Here is a 20,031-nt window from a genome sequence, read left to right as displayed (position 1 = left end):
TTATTCAGCCATGTGAACTTGCCCACCAAAAATATCTTCTGGCTGAGCCGTACCAGGCTCATTGTTTCATACAGGCCTAAACAGCAGGGACTGTCTCTCCGGCTGTGATGTACCGGGACTTAAAACCCATCCCGCTAGCCCTGAAGTGCAAATGGATTGGCTGCACTTTCAAGCTCTCAGCAGTTCCAAGAGGCAGTCTGGCACCATCATGTTTCTATGGCCTTATCTGAGCTTTACTTTCAGACCAGACAGCCTCTGGGTGAATACGGGTGCAGTGCAGAATACATGGAGATTCCCTCGCTGCGTCTGCGGAGCAGTGAGGACACCAGTGGCTTGGCCTGTAGTCTTTAAAGGACTGTAGGGCACAGTGTACTTTATCTCCTCAACCCACCCATTCAAAATCCATGTGCTACAACAGAACCCCCGTTACATCCGCTGCTGAGAACATACCCAAGTGGTGACTCTCCCTGTCTCAAAGATTTAAAAGCCAAAGGCTCTGCTCAGGAATCCTTCGCTCCTGCGCAGCAGAATGCTTGCTAGGAAATATTATCTGCACCAGAAATTATCCACACTGAGACAAAGGCTGTTTTGTGGTGCTCTTTATTGATCACTGTGTCAGTCATCAATGTATCTTCCTCGTATCCCCACCGAGTGGTACAGAAGGTGCTAAGGAGGCACCAAACCCATGTGAATTACAACGGAATGAAGAATCTCTGCAGACTGGCTTTTGCTTCTGAGTTGATTAGTTAGATACATGTTGATGCTACGGGTAACTCGGCAACTTGTCACATCTCTGTATTTTATTGCTACTGATTATCTCATGCAAAGCAGTGATACAGAATCCCATGCTTATTATTTGTTGGTTCTCCCCCAAAGTATAGAACCAAAGGCTAGAAACTCTTAGACGTGTGCGTGGCCATCCCGCATGGATGTAGTTGGAATTAATACAGTAAGCCAGGACAGCTGGATTTGCAGTCTGGTGTTCCCTGCATGAGCTCTGGGCTTGCTAAGCAACCATGCTTATGTGATGCCTGGGGGAAGCTGTGTGGACACAAAATCAAGAGCGTTAGTAAGCAATAGCCCTCCTCTGCCCTGATGGGCCATAAATGGCTGATCAGCTCTCGCTACCTCTGCTCTTAGATATGCCCGACTAGCCAGTGGGCATGTCCCAGATTGTTCTGCCACCAAAGGGTGTGTGTCACTCATCATAACATGATAGGCTGGTTTCTTTTAGAGGCTGCTGTCACGGGTTTTGTTGTTTTCATAGAGACTAGCGAAGAAACAAGAGATGGCACACAGCCGGTGCACGGTCGCCCCCCTATTGCTCTGACCAGCCTGGTTCTAGAGTGTCCCAAAGGACTGGGGTTCCACTACCTCTTTCATGTGTCCTAGTAAGTGACTGAGCTGGGAATCCTCTCTTAACCCTGAGTTGCTGAGTAGGACTGTCCAGAGAGGCAGACCACTGCATGAAATGGGGCAGCTCTCAGCCGGACCAAGGAATAATAGCCTTTAGCTAATTCCAGCAGAGCTTGCATTGGTTGCCATTCTTTTGCTGCTGTCAAATCAGCTATTGTAGAAGTGTGTGGACAACACAGTAATGAGAACTTGTTATGCCTAGACCTAGTTCTGCACTCCTAATTTTGCATCTCTGTCCAGGATCCCCCTTACAGGACATTTCAATGTAACTAGGGCCCAGGACTTGGTCAGGCAAATCTGCAACTCACTGTGATGTCACTCCTATATTAACTTTTTGAGTCCAGCTGGCCAAATAACTCTGGCAACGCCCCTTTTAGGGAAGATGGAGCCTGTGGCTAGCAGGGCCAGCATCAGTCTCCGGAGGCTGCTCACGCAGGTTTGCGTAGCCCTGTCTTGCAAAACTGGGTCTATTTCATGGCTGCAGACTTGGCTTTTCCACCTGCCCCAAGCTGGTTAACATGCACAGCGATTTCCCTGGAGAGCCTTGCACCTGGGATCTTGCTACTTACGGGCAAAGGCTGTGATCAAATATGTGGGTTTGTTGCTGCACAGCAGAGTGGTCAGGCTGCCCAGGGAGCCGGTCCCCATGCTCTGAACATCCAAGGTAATCCCCAGTGTGGCGTTTCTCTGCAGTGGGATCATAGACAGTTGAGTGGGAGGCTTTGATACGTCAGCCAAAGAGCGTCTTAAGTCTGCTGCCCCGGGCCACTGCCTACGGAGGTGCCTTCAGTTTGGGCATGGCCCCTGTGGTCCAGCACTCAATTGCTTAATAAAAGTCCGGACGAGTAGGCCCTGCTGGTTCTTAGGGGGGGGAAGGCTCTGCCTGTGGGCCTTATCCATGCTGTGGTTCCCTTTCAGGCTCAACCTGCTGCCCAGAGAAAGATTCATCTTTCCTGCAGCCTGTGCCCCCCCCCAATCCCGCTTTGCTTTTGAGCTCCTTTAACCTGCACCAGAGCATGCTCAGCAGGCGTGTAAGGGTGGGGGTACCTGGGCCTAGTATTGCCATCGTTCAGCCCCTTCTGACCCAGCGGGATACTTTTCTAGCCTGTGCCGCAGGGCTGGCACGTCTCAGCCTCAGCACCTGGCTGCCTTGTGGCTGATCCGTGGAGAAAGTCCTTTGGCGGGCAGTGGTGAGGCTGTGGTTCCAGCTCCTCTGCCTCCCGCCACATGTAAATGGAATTGCAATGGCAGAGCTACCCAGGTTTGGGCCACTGGGCTCCTTTCCCTGCCACTCCCCTCCTTGGGCCACTGCCCTCCTTCCCCGGACTCCAGCACTGTCCTGCACGGCTGGCTGGAGAGCGGGATCTGGCTGACTGTTAGCATTAGAACAGTTGAAACGGTGGGTGGGAGATAAAACCTGAAGCTTCAGGACTGAAGTCAGGCTCTGGTAGGGATCAGGGTGAGGCCTTAACGTGGGGAGGGGGAGGCCATCCCACTGCTGCCTGCTGCAGGGGTCTCACTTTTATTCTGGAGTCCCTGTGGCGAGGCAGGATAGGGGGCTAGATGGACCTTGGGTCTGATCCAGCCTGGCTATTCTTATCGCTGGAGAGGAGAAGGGGAATGATGGCTACCTCGGCGCTCCAGCCCGGGCTCAGTGTAGGCCTCTGGTGTACAAGTCAGTATCTCTGCAGGCTAGGCAGTGCCATTGTCAGTCAGAGGGGAGGGGGAAACGCTTCTCTTGCAGGCCAGCCACCTTTGGCCTCTGCTCTTATCAGATCCCCGCTGAGCAGGAGTGTCACCCCACCCCCAGAGACCGGCTGGATTTGAGGGGCCCTGTCTGATGGGGGGGAAGGTGTTAGGGGGGCAGCTGCAGCATCTCTTGGGCGGTTATTTACCAATACAGCCTGGAAGTAGCTTTCCAGCTCCTGGCAGGATGGCAGCTGGTCGGAGGGTTCCATCTTCCGGGCCACACACCCTTCTGGCTGTCCGTGGTACACCATCAGGTGCTGGGAGGGGGGAAAGCAAGAGCAACCCACCGTGAAAGCCTGTTGTAGTAGCCTCTGGGCAGGGCTTCGTGGCTGGGGCGCTGTTAGGGTGGTGCAGCAAGGGAGCTCCTGCCCCTAGGCAGGGAGGTGAAGTGTTTAATCCCACAGCGCTGGATCGAGCTGGGGACAGGCTGGTGCTTCGTGTGTGCTTCCTCCCTGGGCCAGAGCACATGGGACTTTCCCTGCTGATCTGTGCTCATGGCAGGAGTTAGCCTGGCCCTGGCACTGCCCTGATGCAGCTGGGAAGCATAAGCATTGGGGAGGAGACACCAGAGCAGATGGCGATGGAGCCTGTCCTGCTGGCCTCCGCTGCGTCCATTGTCCGCAGCTGCTGTGGAGACTTCCCACCGAGCAAGGACTGTGTTCATTACACGCCCCCTGGCATTCTGGGTAGGAGGCAGCCAGTCCTAGCTGGGATCATCCTATTCTGCAGCCCGATCAGAGGTGGGATTTTCTCTCACACCTGGTTCTCAGCTCTCGGGTCGCATTGTTGTGGGCTGTTCGCCCTCCACTGTGTCCCACCCCAGAGGTGGCTGCCTCTCAGTGGTAGTCCTGTGTAGGCTGTTGGCGAAGCAGAGGGGGCCTTGGTGTGGAAGGGACCCCTGCAATGCATGATGGACACCCACATCTTCCCTGGCACCCAAAACCCACTGTACTCACGTTTCTCAGGTCGCAGGTTATCCCTGGCGCGACCCCCTGTTCTCCCAGCTCGCTGAGAGCCAAGAGCAGCGACGCTTCGTTCTGGACGTTCACCTGTGTAGGCAGGTAGCCATAGGCATCTCGCTTGAGCAGGGTGAAGAGGGAGGGAAAGGGAAGGAGACTGGATTAGAGGGAACAGGGGGATGCGCCAATCCCCACTGACTGGTCACCAAGAGACATCCCCCTGTTAGCTACTTTTCCTCCCAGTCGCCCTCCCCTCCTTGTTCTCCCCTGCTAGCCTGGAGCAAACTGATCTGCTCAGCTAGGGACCCCCTGCCCCTCTCCTCTCCTTTCAGATTTCCCTTCCTTCCTGCACAGGGAGCCAGGCCCAACACATCCCCCTGCAATCCCCTCCCTGTACCTGGATGCAGGTAGCTCGCCCCAGATATGTTGCCACGAGGACCCCTACGATGCTGACGGTGAGGACCGCGACCGCCCCCACGGTCATGATCACCAGCTTGTGGCTGGAGGGAGGAGGCCCCTGCATCTCCAGGCTGGAGTGGAAGGTCTGAGGAAGAGGGAGAGTGTTGGGCAGCATGCTGCAGACAGGGGGTGTGCTGAGAAGGATCCCATGGCCGGAGCTATCTGGTCCAAGAGGCCCACTCTGCAGCAGGCCGGATTCCCAGCTGCTGCCAGCCAACCTCGGCATGGGCCGGACTTCGCTCTTTCCTGGGTTGTAGGGCCTATTGCTGCCACAGCACCAATTCAACATCCAGCCTAGCGTGGTGGCACCGGGAAGCTGCTGCCACTTGGTGGCCCATGTGTGAAGTGAACTTGGCAAGTCTCAACCCAGCACGGAACCACCCCAGGCAATGGTCCCGTCTTGGCAGAGGGGCCAGGGGACTGGAGGGGCCATGACAGCTCCCTTCCCAGCTGGCTATTGGAAGGGGCCTGGGGTCTGTAACGTCAGACCTACTTCTGCCCGTTGTGAGGTGTATTACGGCAGTGCCTAGAGCTGGGGACTGGGCCCCTGCTGCACTCAGTGTTGTACAAGGAGATGGTCTCTGCCCCATTCATACTCTGCTCACCTCAGCGCCTATGAATGGGGGCTATAATCCTGCCTGTTGGAGGGTATGAGGCTAAGAGAAGGGGTGGTGGTAAAGTGCCAGGAGCAGCCTGGATGGAAACTGCTGTGGAAATTCACAGTCCCTTTGCTTCCGGACAATTTCTCTCTCCTGCGCCAGGCCACGGAAGTGCTATCTGGGCTTCTGATGCTGCTGCAACTCCCGTTTCCCTTGTAGCCCGCTCTCATCGGCTGAGCTTCGTAGGATGTTTAAAGGAACCTAAACGTGACACTTGAGACAAATCTGATTCCCTCCGGAGCTGGAGTGGTCCTGCTGGGCTACTAGCTGCCGAGAGGTGGGGAAACTGAGCCACAGAGAGGGGGTCTGAACTTTGAGAGCACTTCTCAGCAAAACTTCAGCAGAGCCAGGTACAGAAGCCAAGATCTACGGTCCCTGCTCTAACCACTAGATCTTGCTCCCTTCAGGCTATGAAGAGAACCCAAGAGTCCTGCCTCTAAGCTCCTGTGCTCATCCGTGGAGCACCATCTCCTCCTCGAGCCAGGAGCAGAAGCCAAGCTTCCTGAGGCCTAGTTCTCTGTTCAAACCACTGGACCATACGCCTTCCCTCGGGTGAGGAATAGAACCCAGGAGTCTTAGCACCCTGTTCTGAGTGCTGGCTGGACAGCAGCCCCATCCGGAGTAACCCACCTCATCCTTAACGCACAGGCCTTTGTTGGGAGGATGCTGCTGAAGGAACCCAGGGACCGCTGTGGCCAAGGAAGGAGAGAGGGAAGCCGTTCTGGGCAGGCTTGACTCGTGGCGCCCGCACATGCCCGAGCGGAGATCGGCGTCTCTGCCATCAGCATGATGGGGGTTTCCTTAACTGCAAGCTGGCTTGGTGCCTCTCTGCGCTAGCCGAGGGGCGAAGGAGCCACAGCCGAGGGTGGCTGGAGCCGGGCACCCAGCATAGGCCCCTCCGTGCGGGGCTGGGGGACCAGCCTGCCTCTTGCTCAGAGTCTGTGGGCTCCAGTGTGTGGAGGGAGGTTCATAGGTCGTCCCCCTCCTCTCCTGGTTCACCGTCACCCCCTGTACTGGGCTATGTCCCTTCTCAAGCCTCTCATGCTTTTCCGGCCACGTTACCCTTGTACCCTCCCTGGTCCTGACCCCTTTCCCCTGACTTCTCCCCCTGGCTGATTCTCACCTACAGTGCTTGGGCATCTCCCCATCCCACCTCAAATTTCTCTGCCCCCTGGGAGGGGGCTAGCAGGTGTTTTGTGCTCCTTTTCCCCACCCAGCTGAGGGCACGTTGGGGCTGGGGCATGGGAAGGACCAGGCTTCCCAGGACCAAATGCAGCTGCACTGATAGCCCAGCCTGGCTTTATTTGGCAGCAGCGGGAGGAGGAGGAGCGCCCCCGTGCTCCCCAAATGCCTCTCCCCAAGGATCAGTCTGTCACCCGCCCCCCCATCCAGCGCCTGATCCATCACTTACATATGGGGGGCTCTTCAGCTGCAGTCCCACCGGCCAGGAATCAGGTCTCTTCTCTTCAGCAGACATTCCCCAGGAGCACTAGGCGATCTAGACCCCTTCTCGTACTCAGCCAGTGGTGCCAGACCTCCGGGCATCTTATAGGGGCTGCGAAGCTTGGGGGGTGGCCTTACTTGGGCTGTGCCTGTCCAATGGGATTGAGGCTGATGTGGGAGCCTCCCAGCCCTGCACCTGCCCCGCTTCCTTCCTGCAGCCTGAGTTACCTCTTTGTCCTATTCTGCCTCTTTGTCCTATTCTGCATGCGTCCCCCACACTAGCCCTGAGCGCGCAGCCCAAAGCGGTTTCTGTCTGCAGCCATGATCAGAACCTCGCAGGGCATGATGAGGGGGTGTGGGGGGGCTGTAGGAATCCCACCCCCCCTTTAGATCATGTTCTGCTTCTGGAACACATTGTGCCAGGGGAAAAGAATGGCCTGGCTTGTGCCTTAAACAACGCCCCCCCCCACCCCCAGGCCAGGCCCTGTGCCCAGAGTGATCTGCCGGAGCCTGAGGGGTTTAACGAACGGTCTAGAACTGCCCCTCTCGAAGTGACTCCTGAATGCTCTGACTCTAGAACATTTTGCAAACACCCCAAGCTGTTTCTTGCAAGCGCGCATTAGGTGCTTGCTTAACTCCACATCTTGGAGCAAGAGGAGCACTTCCCTGACAAGCGTTAGCCCAGGGGTTAGGGTACACCCCCAGGACCTGGCAGAGCCCAGTTCAGTTCCCCCCTCTGCCTGAAGAAGAGAGAGGATCTGAATAGGGGTCTTCCTCCTCTGCCGTTTTGTGTGGCGTTAACCTCTGAGCACATCTGCCGGATCAGGCCCTGCAGGCAAGGTAGGCAGCTGGACAACCGTCTGTCCCTGGGTCAGTCGTAGATCATGCCAGGGCGCTGATGGGAGACAGCTGTGTGCACACCTGGAGGCAGAAACACCGGCACCGAGGACACGCTTACGGCAGAACTGTAGGTGCTGAGGGAGCTGAGGCACCTACAGGGTTAGGCTGAGGGGGACTTTGTGGCTCACAGAAATGCCTAAAATTGGAATTTAGATGTGACTGGAGCAGGGAACTGAACGCCGGTCGCCCACATCCCAAACTAATGTCCCAGCCCCATCCCGTAACCAGCATCAATGTCTGTGGCTTTAAAATAAAACACCCACCGACCCCAATGGTTGATTTTCTACCTCCAACCAAGCCTGCGCTTTGCGAACGCGACTGAGGGTGTGGCTGTCGGAGGAAGCTGCATGGGCATAAAGGGGAATGTGCTTTCAAATCAATATAGGAACTGGTGTGAGGGGCTGCGTGGACGTCATTTCAGTGTGAGATCAGTTTAGCTAGTCCAGTTTCTAGCTGAATTCCCCTAAACCACACAAAGCCCCTCTTATGCAGAAATAGGCCCCTCCCCCCTGATCTTTGGCACAAGTTGAAATTCACATTTTATGTTCGCCCAGTGCGTCTTTCCCATGGAGCTCAGCCCTGCATGACGGGGAGCAGCCCAGAACTCGGGGCTTGCTACGGCCCAGTGGAGCTTTTGAGACCAGATCTAAATCTGGAATCCTACAACTGGCTTCTGAATCGGTGCAAAATAACTCCCTCTACTCCCTGATGGCTGGGCTCAAGGCTGACGTGCCAGCCCTGCCTACCACCAGAACTGGGGGGTCTCTGATGGTGACTAACACCCTGCTAGGAATGGACAATTGCAGGCTGCCTAGAGGATGTTGCAGAGTCTTTCACTGGTAGTAAATTCCTGGATCTTCCAGCTCTCACTGCAGACGCCTTGCTCCCTCTTCATCGGCTGCTTGTCAACTCCATGAAGTGTCCTGGCGTTGCAGCTGGCTTGGAAGGTGCTCTAGAAAAACCCACAGGTTCTTTGCTTACCCTAAACTCTAGTGCCACAGTTGCATTTGCAGTGTGGCCAACTCCCCTGATTTTTGTCATGAGTCTCATGATGATTCTTGTTTTCCTTAAAGCCCCAGCTCCTGGAGTCAGGTGGAGACGTGATGATTTCAGCCTTCATTCTTAAAGAAAAAGTCACTTTCTGGCCCTCAGGGCTGTGGAGAAAGCTTCAACATGTGACCCCGGTGCACCCTAAAGGCCCCAAAAGCAGAAGGCTAAATAAAAAGAACCCCAAATCTATTATTTATACATAATCTTGGGATTTTTGGTGAGCCTGACTCAGGATTTTTGAACGGGGGGGGGTTTGGCAATGCTGCATTTGGAGCACTGGCTAAAGTGATTTCTTCTGGGGGACACGGCCAGAGGGATTGCTCTGCTCTTACTCTAGCTCTGTCCCTGTCTGGGAGGCTCACTGGGTCCTGGAAAGACCTGAAATTCTGGGAGAAGATGTCTCGTTATTTCACGGGGTGGGGGGGTCACCTTACTTAAAGGAGGGGCAGAACTCCCCACCATCCCTACGCTAACCAGGCTTTCTCAGCTAGGGTGGTTAACGATGGAGGGAGAGCAGTCCCCTTGCCAGGGCAGACTGATACAGGGCCTCCCTCCCCCCCCCCCGCCCCCGACAAGTACCCCAAGCACAGTCCAGCTCTGCTTTCAGCCGACCTTGCTCAGATTCCACATTCCAAGCTCCTGGGAAAAGGGCCTTTCAAAGGAAACCCGATCACTGATAAGCTGGCTTGGCCCCTGCTGGCGAAAGGCAGGGCTGGGACACAAACGGGCCCCTGTGTGCTTGGATGTGCTGTGTCACGCCGGGCTCCTGTGAGAGCCCACTTGGCTTTAGAAAAGGGGCCAGCTCTGCGCTCCGCCGGTTTCGAGGCAGCATAAAGGGAAGATTGTTCTGTGATATTGAGCTGAAGGCGAGTCGCAATTAAAGGCTGGGTACTGAACCCTGGGGGGGTAAAATTGGTCTCAGCCCCTCAGGTGGAAAATAAAGCTGGGGAGGAGGTAACTGGAGCCCTCAGCCATGCTGGTTGGGAAGGAGAAATTTGTGAGCAGCCTGGGGATCCTGGATTTAGCTCCTATGTCCCACCAGAAAATCCCTCTGCCCAAGGCAGAGGCAGGAAAGACTCATTCTCCCCAGGTTTCAGAGTAGCAGCCGTGTTAGTCTGTATTCGCAAAAAGAAAAGGAGTACTTGTGGCACCTTAGAGACTAACCAATTTATTTGAGCATAAGCTTTCGTGAGCTACAGCTCACTTCATCGGATGCATTCTCCCCAGTGTATAGAAAGGGCAGGGTCATGCTACAACAATGCCACCATATAAATCCATGGTACGCCCCCCAGCCTAGTATACTGTGGGCACTGCTGGTCGCCCCATCTCCAAAAAGATCTATTAGAACTGGAAACGGGACAGAGCAGGGTAATAACATGATTATGGGATGGAATAACTTCCATAAAAAGAAAAGGAAAGGAAACCTGTCATTATGCAAGGCACTGAATTTAGCCGTATGGAGTGGAAATCTCTCAACTTCATGAAAAAACTCGAGCAGATGCATCCGATGAAGTGAGCTGTAGCCCACAAAAGCTCATGCTCAAATAAATGTGTTAGTCTCTAAGGTGCCACAAGTCCTCCTGTTCTTTTTGTGAATACAGACTAACCCGGCTGCTGCTCTGAGACCTTTCATAAAAAGAGACATTACGATGACTGGGACTGGTCAGCAGAGAAAAGAGACAACTAAGTGGGGCTGGGATAGCGGTCTATAAAATCATGACCAGTGCAGTGACAGCGAACAGGGACGTGTTATTTCTCTCTTCGCATAACACAAGAGCCAGGGGTCACCCGATGAAATTAACAGGCAGCAGGTTTAAAGCAAACCAAAGGAAGTACTTCTGCACACAAAGCACAGGTCAGCCTGTGGAATTCGTTGCCGGGGGATGTTGTGAAGGCCAAAAGTATACGTGGGCTCAAAAAAGAATTTGATAACGTTCACGGAGGATAAGTCCATCGATGGCTATTAGCCAAGATGGTCATGGAAGTAACCCCATGTTCTGGGTGTCCCTAGCTTCTGACTGCCAGATGCTGAGCCTGGACGATGGCACTTGTCACTGCTGGAAAACAGGATACTGGACTATTATGGCCGGCCCAGGGCCAGAACTTCCAGGCCTCTGCTCGAATTGCTAAACTTTCTTTGTCAAGAGAGAAGTCACCTTTATTTTTATTTATTATCTGTACTGCAATAGCCCCTAGGTGCCCCAGTCCTGGCTCGGGGCCTCTGAGGGGCAGAACAAAGAGGTGGTCCCCTACCCCAAAGCGCTCCCAGTCTGGGCCCATCCTGGTTGTGTGTTCAACATTCATGTTATACAATCATCACAATGGCCTGAGGCAAAGCAGATGTTTGCAGAAAGAGGGGTTTGAACAGCCTAATGAAAAATCCAAAGGTTGAATTAGAAACAAGCTGTGACTTTTTAACTATGAGGTGAATTAACCACTGGAATGGATTCCGGCCTCACGTGGGAAACTGCTTTGCGTGGAGTCTTTAAAGGGAGCCTGGCTGGCTTTCCAAAAGCTCTGCTCTAGCCCAGCCACAAGATACGGGCTTGATGCAGGGATGAAAGTAATTTAAGAGACTAAATTGGTTAGTCTCTAAGGTGCCACAAGTACGCCTTTTCTTTTTGCAAATACAGACTAACACGGCTGCTACTCTGAAACCTTAAAGGACTTACTCCTATGCAGGAGTCCTGAGCAGGGGGGTGGGGCCTCAATCCGAAGGGGGCAGGGCCTTTAAATCCCCAGGCCCTTTAAATTGAGATTTAGAGGGCGTGGGGCTCTGGCTGCGGTAGTGGTGGCTGGGAGGTCTGGGCCCTTTAAATCACTGCTGGAGATACCAGCTGCAGAGGCGGCCGGGAGCCGGGGGGGCTCAGGCGGCAATTTAAAGGGCCTGGGGCTCTGGCCATAGCTGCTACTAAAGGGTTCTGGCAGCGGGGCTCTGACGGCAATTTAAAGGGCCCAGGGCTCCCTCCTCCAGGCCCTTTAAATCACCGCCCAAGCCCTGGGGCTCCCGGCTGCCTCTGCTACCCGTGGGCTCTGGCAGCGGGGCTCTGGTGGCAATTTAAAGGGCCCGGGGCTCCGGCCACTGCTGGGAGCCCCAGGCCTTTTAAATCGCTGGCCTGGGGAAGCCGGTACAGTCGGTGGTGTACCAGCTCTTGCCGGTACGCTGGACCGGACCGGACCGGCTTACTTTCACCTCTGGCTCAATGCAGGAATCACTGACGGGCTTCCCTGCTCTGTGCAGGTCACATTGGAAGATCACAATGGTCCCGTCTGACCTTGAAATCTGCAAATGGAATGTCTTCCCTGGCAGGGAAGCAGCATGTTGCAGAGCTGGCACCTGTGCTTTGTTCTGCTGTTTCTGGGCTCACTGTGAATTTAAGAGTCAGACAGCCTTGGCATGCGCCCCATCCCCAGGGCCTGCAGATCACTGCGATGTGGATGTGGTGGTGGTGAGGTTAAAAGGGGCTGTGATGCAACATTATTGAGTCACTGGTGATAATCATCCTGAGCTCTTATCAAGCACTTTTCATCCGTCGCTTTCATAGTGCTTTACAAAGCAGGTCAGTGCCATCATGCCCATTTTACAGATGGGGAAACTGAGGCACAGAGCAGGGAAGTAACTTAGTAGCAGCTGGGAATAGAACCCAGGTCTCCTGAGTCTCAGTCCAGTGCTCTAGCCACCAGACAACACTGCCTTCGGGTCCATGTTCTCTTTCTGTATGTGTCCACCCTGCCCTCGGGCTGCTCTTGCACATTGATGTATGTCCCCCCGTGCTCTTGTGCAGGGCCCAAAGAGGTGGCTCTTACATCTTGCCTCGCTGCATACCAGTGATGTCCCCATGTCTGGGAGAGTGACGGTGCATGATTTCGTGGTGTGATGTCACCACTCAGATACCTGTATTTTCATGTAGCATGTTACCTTGGCAAGGAGTGAGGTCACCGCAACAAGTTTAAGGGTCCCTCGTCTCGCTGGCGACTCAATCATGAGTCAGGTTCCCCCCAGAATCATGAGTTCTGAAAAGCTCTTTTTCTTTGAGTTTTGAATCTTTGGGGTGTCACTCACATCTTCAAGTTTATCTCTGCAACCCTGAGGGCTACAGACTCGCTCCAAAAGGCAGTACCAGCCCAACAGTGCTGAGCTTGCAGCTTCCTATACCCTGCGGAACCTGCCAAACCCCAGTGACGGATGATGAAGATTTTAGCTCTTGCCTCCTCAGCAAACCTCTTGGTGGGGAACTGAACCTGGCCCCCCTGCATCTAAAAGCAAGAGCCTCTCATAGCCAAGGCTGTAGCAGGCTCAGTGACCTCTATATGGGGCACTGCCAGCCCTACAAGTGGACACAGTGCCCTGTGGAGTAGTTGTGGCTTCCCCCAATGTTTTTATTCCCCGTGAGTCAGTAGGAAAAGTCTCTTGTTCATTTCATAGGAGCCCAGGCAAAGTCCAAGTCTTACTTCTCCCAGTTCTTACGGCATGGGCCAGTCCCACCCATATGACATCTGCCACTGCCATCTTCTGCCCCTCCCTTTCTCCAGTCTCTTCCTATGTGTGTGGACCCACCCGGCTGATGTGTCTAACAGACCCCGTGCACTCATGTGACACCATCTCAGTGTTCTGGGTGAGGTCCCTTTCCTGCAAAGGCAGCTCCCTAGGAGGTGATTTAACCCATTTGCATCTGGGCCAGGTTTATGACCAGAATTTGCTATTCAAACCCTTTGGCATGAGAAGTCTGTGCACGCAGAACATACGCCAGCCAAAGACTTTCCTGTGGGCACTGCTGCAAACCCTTGTTTTGCCGTCATGGCCCGGTGGCGGCTTCCTCCCCCAGTCCTGGGATTTGCGCCTCAGTAGAAGATTTCAGTCGCAGCTCACGTCCAAGCCTTCTGCTTCTTCTGAGCCACCTGACTTCAAGTCGCTTGTTACAGCTTGGCTTGTGCTCGGAGGTCTGTTCTGTATGGCACCTGCAGCTCAGCTGGGCATCATTTTATTAGCTATTTATTGCAGTTGTAGCTTCTTTCTTTACCTCCTTTCTGATCAGCTCTTCTCACTCTACCCAGAGAACAGCTGGTTAAAAATCTTCAGCAAGCTGAGACCCACTTCCTGCGGGGAAATGAAAACCATCACCCTCACCCCATGTTAACCCTGCTGTTAGCCTGGTATGGGAGAAACTTCCACCCAGTCCTGCACGCCCCCTTGGGGAAAAGCCATCTCAGGCCATGCGTTTCCCTGCTTTGTAGGCACCTGTTTATAAAGTGATTTGGCGTAGTGCAGGTCCTACGTGTTTGCCCAAATCCTGGGCAATTCTACATCTGGGCTGTTGCCCTTCTGGTACTTGTGTGCCATTCTGGCACCTCTGATGAGCAGTAGCGGGCATCTGGGGGCTTGCTGGCCAGAGTCCCCATGGAAGAGGCGAGGTATATTCGCTGTGTAACTTGTTTTATTTACATACAGCCACACAGTCTAGGGTGGCACGGCAACGGTAGAGAGATTACAGCCCCACAGCTGCCTGCACTGATGCAGCTGCGCCGCTGTAAGATCACTAACGTAGCTGCTGTAAGCGGATGGGAGAGAGCTCTCCTGCCAGCTTATGTCAGCAGGAGAAGCTCTCCCGCCAACACAGCGCTGTCCACACCGGCGCTTAGACGGGCTGCAGCGGGGACACAGCCTCTGTGTCACAGGTTTCCTTAGAACAGTGTTTTTCAAAGTTTGGGTCGTCTTGCTCAGCACCCAGGGACCCTAGTGGCTCTGGTCAGCACCGCCGACCGGGACGTTAAAAGTCCCGTCGGCGGTGCTGCCCACCTAAGGCAGGCGACTGCCCACCTGCTCCGACACCGCGCTGTGCCCCAGAAGCGACCCGCAGTGGGTCCGGTTTCTAGGCAGGGGGGCCACGGGGCTCTGCCCACTGCCCCGTCCCGAGCACCGGCTTCGCACTGGTTCCCGGGCAATGGGAGCTGTGGGCGAGAGCCACACGGAGACGCTTGCACGCCTCTGCCTAGGAGCCAGACCTGCTGCTGGCCGCTTCCAGGGCGCAGCACGGTCCGCGGTGCCAGGACAGGCACGAAGCCTGCCTCTGCACCCCGAGCTGCTGGAGGTAAATACACGCCCCAATCCCGCACCCCCCCGAAACCCAGAACCCCAACCTGCACCCCAAACCCCTCATCCCCAGTCCCACCCCACAACCTGCACCCCCATCCCAGAGCCCTGACCCCCTCCTGAACGCCAACCCCCTGCCCCACTCCAGAGCCCCCTCCCACACTCTGAACCCCTCATTCCCGGCCCCACCCCGCAGCTCTCACCCCCACACTCCAACCCTCTGCCACAGCCCTGAGCCCCTCCCATACCCCAGACTCCTCATCTCCAGCTCCATTGGGTCATGGGCAAAAACAATTTTCTTCAACTGGCTCCCCAGAAAAAGAGTTTGAAAACCACTGCCTTAGAAGAAGAATTTGTGTATTTGATCACGCACACGCAAAAGTCCTGGGATAGAGATGGTCAAACAGCATGCAGAGACATCACTTCTGCCTGGTCTCTCAGGCCAACACCAATGCCAGGGTCCCAGGGAGCAACTCTGACTCCAGAATACTCTCCTGTGCTGTTCACACAGCTGCCTCTACAGTGAATCTTGCATAAATTATGTCTTCCCCCAGGAATCAAAACTTGCTCGAATACTAAGAAAAATCGTTTGGAAGACGCTGTCACGAGCAGGACATGGGTAGTCTGCTCAAAGCAGGAATCAGGCCAGCTCAGACACCAGGAAGTCAGAGTCTAGGATAGGCTACAGCACAAACAGAGAGTTGAGTGTCAGGAGGCACACAGGGTCAGGTTACCAGGAGATCAGAAGCAGAAAACAAACTTGAGGGCAGAAACACAGATCAGTAACCAGAGTTAGGCCAGGCCAAGATACCAGGAAGTCAAGCCAGGGAAGCAGGAAACACAAGGCACACAGTCAAGAGTAAGGTGGTGGATCAAATCCTCCTTGTGCTGGGTTTAAATAGGGGCTGTGGACCAATCAGGACCCCCTGTGTTCTGCCAATCAGCGGGGACTGGGGTCCTCTGTCTGAGTTCAGCTCCTATTCTGACAACAGTTGGCAGGTCTCTGGGTGACAGAGTGGAACCTGCTAGCTTCAAAGAGCCCTGTAGAGCAGCGTTGAAGACCCATAAGTCCCTCAGACCCATCTAGTGTCACTAGGGTTGCCAACTTTCTAATTGCAGAAAACCGAACACCCTTGCCCCGCCCCTTCCCTGAGGCCCACCCCCTTCTCTGAGGCCTGGCCCCTGCTCACTCCATCCCTGCTCACTCTGCCCCACTCTCACTCACTTGCTCATTTTCGCTGGACTGGGGCAGGGGGTTGGGGTGGAGTGGGGAGGGGAGGAGGGCTCCAGCTGGGGGTGCAGGCTCTGGGGTGGGGCTGGGGATGAGGGGCTTGGGGTGCAGGAGGGGGCTCTGGGCTGGGGGTGAGGGATTCAGAGTGTGGTAGGGGGTTCTGGGATGGGGCAGGGAGTTGGGGTACAGGAGGGGGAGGGGAGGAGGGTTCCAGCTGGGGGTGCTGCCAGGGATGAGGAGTTTGGGGTACAGGAGGGGGCTCAGAGCTGGAGGTGCATGAGGGGGTGCGGGCTCCCGGAGGGAGTTTGGGTGTGGGGGGGGGCTCAGGCCTCGGGCAGGGGGTTGGGGTGGCTGACATGTCTCTCCGGCTCCTAGGTGGAGGTGCAGCCATAGGGGTCTGGGCGCTTCCCCTGCCCGCACACGCTATCCCCGCAGCTCCCATTGGCCAATGCCCCCATGGTCACACCTCCGCCTAGGAGCCGGAGGGACATGCCGCACAAAATCGGGTAGGGAGCCTGCCAGCCCCGCCAACCAGACATTAAACGGCCCAGTCAGGGGTGCTGACCAGAGCTGCCAGGGTCCCAGGTGTTCCGGTCAAAACTGGACTCCTGGCAACCCTAAGTGTCACCTGCCGTAACAATCCCACCAAAACCACTGTTAACACCTTTCCTTCTTGGAGAGCCTTTTCTTTTGTGCTAGAACTCATTTCCTCCACCATTGTAACTAGGCTGCTTTGCAGACTCATGATCTGGTGTTTCCAGTCATGTGATAGTCATAAAATTTAAGGCCAGAAGGGACCACGGCTCATCCAGTCTGACCTCTTGCATAGCAGAGCCCACCAGCCCCACCCAGCCTCCTCCACACAAGAACCCAACAACCAAAATGAGACCAAAGTATCACAGCCCACAGGAGACAAGCGGATTATGTGCCACAGGCAGAGCGCATGGCAGGGACTGAGGTGCACCAGTGCCGGAGACCTCTGCAATGGCAGGAAAACGATGAAGTGAGATATACCCAGATAATCCTGGCAAGCGACCCGTACCCCACGCTGCAGAGGAAAGTGAAACCTCTTTCCCAGGTCACTGCCAATTTGAGTTGAGGGAAAATTCCTTGCTGACCCCATATCTGGTGATCAGTCTGGGCATGTGGGGCGGGCAAGAACAGCCAGCCAAGCACCAGAGCAAGAAAGCGCTCAGAGCCCTGGCCCTTACCGTACAATGTCCCATCTCCAGCCGTTGCCATCTCCAGATGCTTCAGAGAAAGGACATGACAAAGAAATCCTCCCAGAGTATATCGTAGGGGGCGGGGGGAATCCTTTCCTGCCACTGGCAGGTGTCTGGCTGAAACCCTGACGCAGGAGGATCTTGATTTGCATTGCTGCTGTTTGGCCTGTCCATACTGGAATTTCAAGGTAGTTCTTTAAGCAGGGAGTCTCTTCATAATCCAACTTCACAAGAATTACCTTTAAATGTGAAGTCTGTGAGAGTTTCCTTTAGTATGTCTTCTCCTTCCTAGGGCCTTACCTAGAAAACAGACCATCGGGAACAGTTTTGCTGGGCACGCAGTTCTCCTCAAATCTTTCCATTCAAACATTGTTGACACATCAACATTTCTATTTGTTTCCCCCGACAATGAAATTTTGTGTCCAAGTTTTGATGAATAATCCCTATTTTCTCTAGGATGCGAATCAAAGGCCATTACAGGGGTTGGGAGTTTTCCACTTACCAACAACACGGGTTTTGGATTAGGCTCCTGGTTGTTTGCTTCTTATACTGTTGCTCCTTCTTCCAAAGTGCATGGACTAGTGTAGCCCCCCAGCCCTGGCTGCTGGCAAGAACAAGGTACTGCATCATTTTTGCTATTGTCCATTTTGTTCCCCTGAATGGCCTTTTTATACATCTGAAATTACTGTTTGCTTGTGGTATTGTAGATGCCCCAAATGAGATCAGGGCCCCATACTGCTGGGTGTAGTACAGACACATCCTAAAAGACAATCCTTGCCCCAAAGGCTTGCAGTCTAAATAGCCAAGGCAGCCAAAAGTTGGGAGGGGAAGTAGAGGCACAAAGACGAAGTGACAGGTTTCAGAGTAGCAGCCGTGTTAGTCTGTATTGGCAAAAAGAACAGGAGGACTTGTGCACATTGTAGGGAGAATGGTCACTTTGGATGAGCTATTACCAGCAGGATAGTGAGTTTGTGTGTGTGGTTTTTGGGAGGGGGGTGAGGGGGTGAGAGAACCTGGATTTGTGCAGGAAATGGCCCAACTTTATTACCATGCACATTGTGTAAAGAGTTGTCACTTTGGATGGGCTATCACCAGCAGGAGAGTGAATTTGTGTGTGGGGGCGGAGGGTGAGAAAACCTGGATTTGTGCTGGAAATGGCCCACCTGATGATCACTTTATATAAGCTATTACCAGCAGGACAGTGGGGTGGGAGGAGGTATTTTTTCATATTCTCTGTGTATAAATAAAGTCTGCTGCAGTTTCCACGGCATGCATCCGATGAAGTGAGCTGTAGCTCACGAAAGCTCATGCTCAAATAAATGGGTTAGTCTCTAAGGTGCCACAAGTACTCCTTTTCTTTTTGTGGCACCTTAGAGACTAACCCATTTATTTGAGCATAAGCTTTCATGAGCTACAGCTCACTTCATCGGATGAAGATGAAGTGGTTTGCACAAGAAACAACAAATTCTGCATCTTGGCAGGGGGTTAGATTAGACTAGATCACCCTTGCAGTCCCTTCTGTGGTTCTATGTCACACAGCAGGTCAGTGTCAGCTGCTCCCCCCACCGTTAATGGCCCACTTCACCTTGAATGGTCCCTTGAAATACCTGTTAATTACTTATGCTAAACAGTCTGTTCCATCTTGTATTTAGTTGCCATACCCGAAGGACTTGTCTATATATATGGCACTGTAGAGCTTAGTGAAGAGGGTAGCTGTGTCCATGGGAGAAGCCCTCCTGTACTGTTTACACCAGGAGTTTGGGTCAGTATAACTACATCGCTCAGGGGTGTGGATTGTGTCTATATCACACAGTTGGGTCAACATAAGGCAGTTTATGTCAACCTAACTATAAAAAGAAAAGGAGTACTTGTGGCACCTTAGAGACTAACCAATTTATTTGAGCATAAGCTTTCATGAGCTACAGCTCACTTCATCGGATGCATACTGTGGAAAGTGTAGAAGATCTTTTCATACACACAAAGCATGAAAAAATACCTCCCCCCACCCCACTCTCCAAACCTGGATTTGTGCTGGAAATGGCCCACCTGTTGATCACTTTAGATAAGCTATTACCAGCAGGACAGTGGGGTGGGAGGAGGTATTGTTTCATGATTTCTGTGTGTATATAAAGTCTGCTGCAGTTTCCACGGTAAACATCTGATGAAGTGAGCTGTAGCTCACGAAAGCTCATGCTCAAATAAATTGGTTAGTCTCTAAGGTGCCACAAGTCCTCCTTTTCTTTTAGCTTATCTAAAGTGATCACTCTCCTTACAATGTGCATGATAATCAAGGTGGGCCATTTCCAGCACAAATCCAGGGTTTAACAAGAACGTCTAAGGGGTGGGGGGGGGGGGTTGGAAAAAACAAGGGGAAATAGGTTACCTTGCGTAATGACTTAGCCACTCCCAGTCTCTATTCAAGCCTAAGTTAATTGTATCCAATTTGCAAATGAATTCCAATTCAACAGTTTCTCGCTGGAGTCTGGATTTGAAGTTTTTTTGTTGTAATATCGCAACTTTCATATCTGTAATCGCGTGACCAGAGAGATTGAAGTGTTCTCTGACTGGTTTATGAATGTTATAATTCTTGACATCTGATTTGTGTCCATTTATTCTTTTACATAGACACTGTCCAGTTTGAGCAATGTACATGGCAGAAGAGCATTGCTGGCACATGATGGCATGTATCACATTGGTGGATGTGCAGGTGAACGAGCCTCTGATAGTGTGGCTGATGTTATTAGGCCCTGTGATGGTGTCCCCTGAATAGATATGTGGGCACAGTTGGCAAGGCTTTGTTGCAAGGATAGGTTCCTGGGTTAGTGGTTCTGTTGTGTGGTATGTGGTTGCT

The 20,031-nt window shown here is 53.5% G+C and overlaps 1 protein-coding gene and 1 long non-coding RNA gene across 2 annotated transcripts; both read right to left on the bottom strand.

The window, feature by feature from the left end:
- Positions 1-596: 596 nt before the first annotated feature.
- On the bottom strand, positions 597-5,727 carry LOC140902767 (uncharacterized). Its single transcript, XM_073323209.2, has 5 exons — positions 4,522-5,727; positions 4,122-4,244; positions 3,312-3,422; positions 1,986-2,103; positions 597-1,041 (listed from the first exon to the last, which is right to left on the bottom strand). Exons 1-5 carry the CDS (start codon positions 4,870-4,872, stop codon positions 1,007-1,009), a joined length of 738 nt encoding a protein of 245 aa, XP_073179310.1. The 5' UTR covers positions 4,873-5,727; the 3' UTR covers positions 597-1,006.
- A 9,361-nt stretch (positions 5,728-15,088) lies between these two features.
- LOC140902806 (uncharacterized) lies at positions 15,089-17,736 on the bottom strand. Its single transcript, XR_012156119.2, has 3 exons — positions 17,683-17,736; positions 17,169-17,480; positions 15,089-15,408 (listed from the first exon to the last, which is right to left on the bottom strand). It is a non-coding gene; the product is annotated as an uncharacterized LOC140902806 (long non-coding RNA).
- Between the last annotated feature and the right edge of the window lie 2,295 nt (positions 17,737-20,031).

The sequence above is a fragment of the Lepidochelys kempii genome, chromosome 24 (assembly GCF_965140285.1).
Source record: "Lepidochelys kempii isolate rLepKem1 chromosome 24, rLepKem1.hap1, whole genome shotgun sequence".
Taxonomy (NCBI): domain Eukaryota; kingdom Metazoa; phylum Chordata; order Testudines; family Cheloniidae; genus Lepidochelys; species Lepidochelys kempii.
This window is presented reverse-complemented; position numbering and strand designations above follow the sequence as displayed.

Excerpts from the sequence above, each read along its gene's own strand:
- LOC140902767 (XM_073323209.2), bottom strand. The coding sequence starts at position 4,872 with ATGTTGAATTGGTGCTGTGGCAGCAATAGGCCCTACAACCCAGGAAAG. Across the intron at positions 4,245-4,521 it reads GGCGAGCTACCTGCATCCAG|CGAGATGCCTATGGCTACCT; the intron begins GTACAGGGAGGG and ends ACCCTGCTCAAG. Across the intron at positions 2,104-3,311 it reads GCTACTTCCAGGCTGTATTG|AGAAACGCCACACTGGGGAT; the intron begins GTAAATAACCGC and ends ATCCCACTGCAG.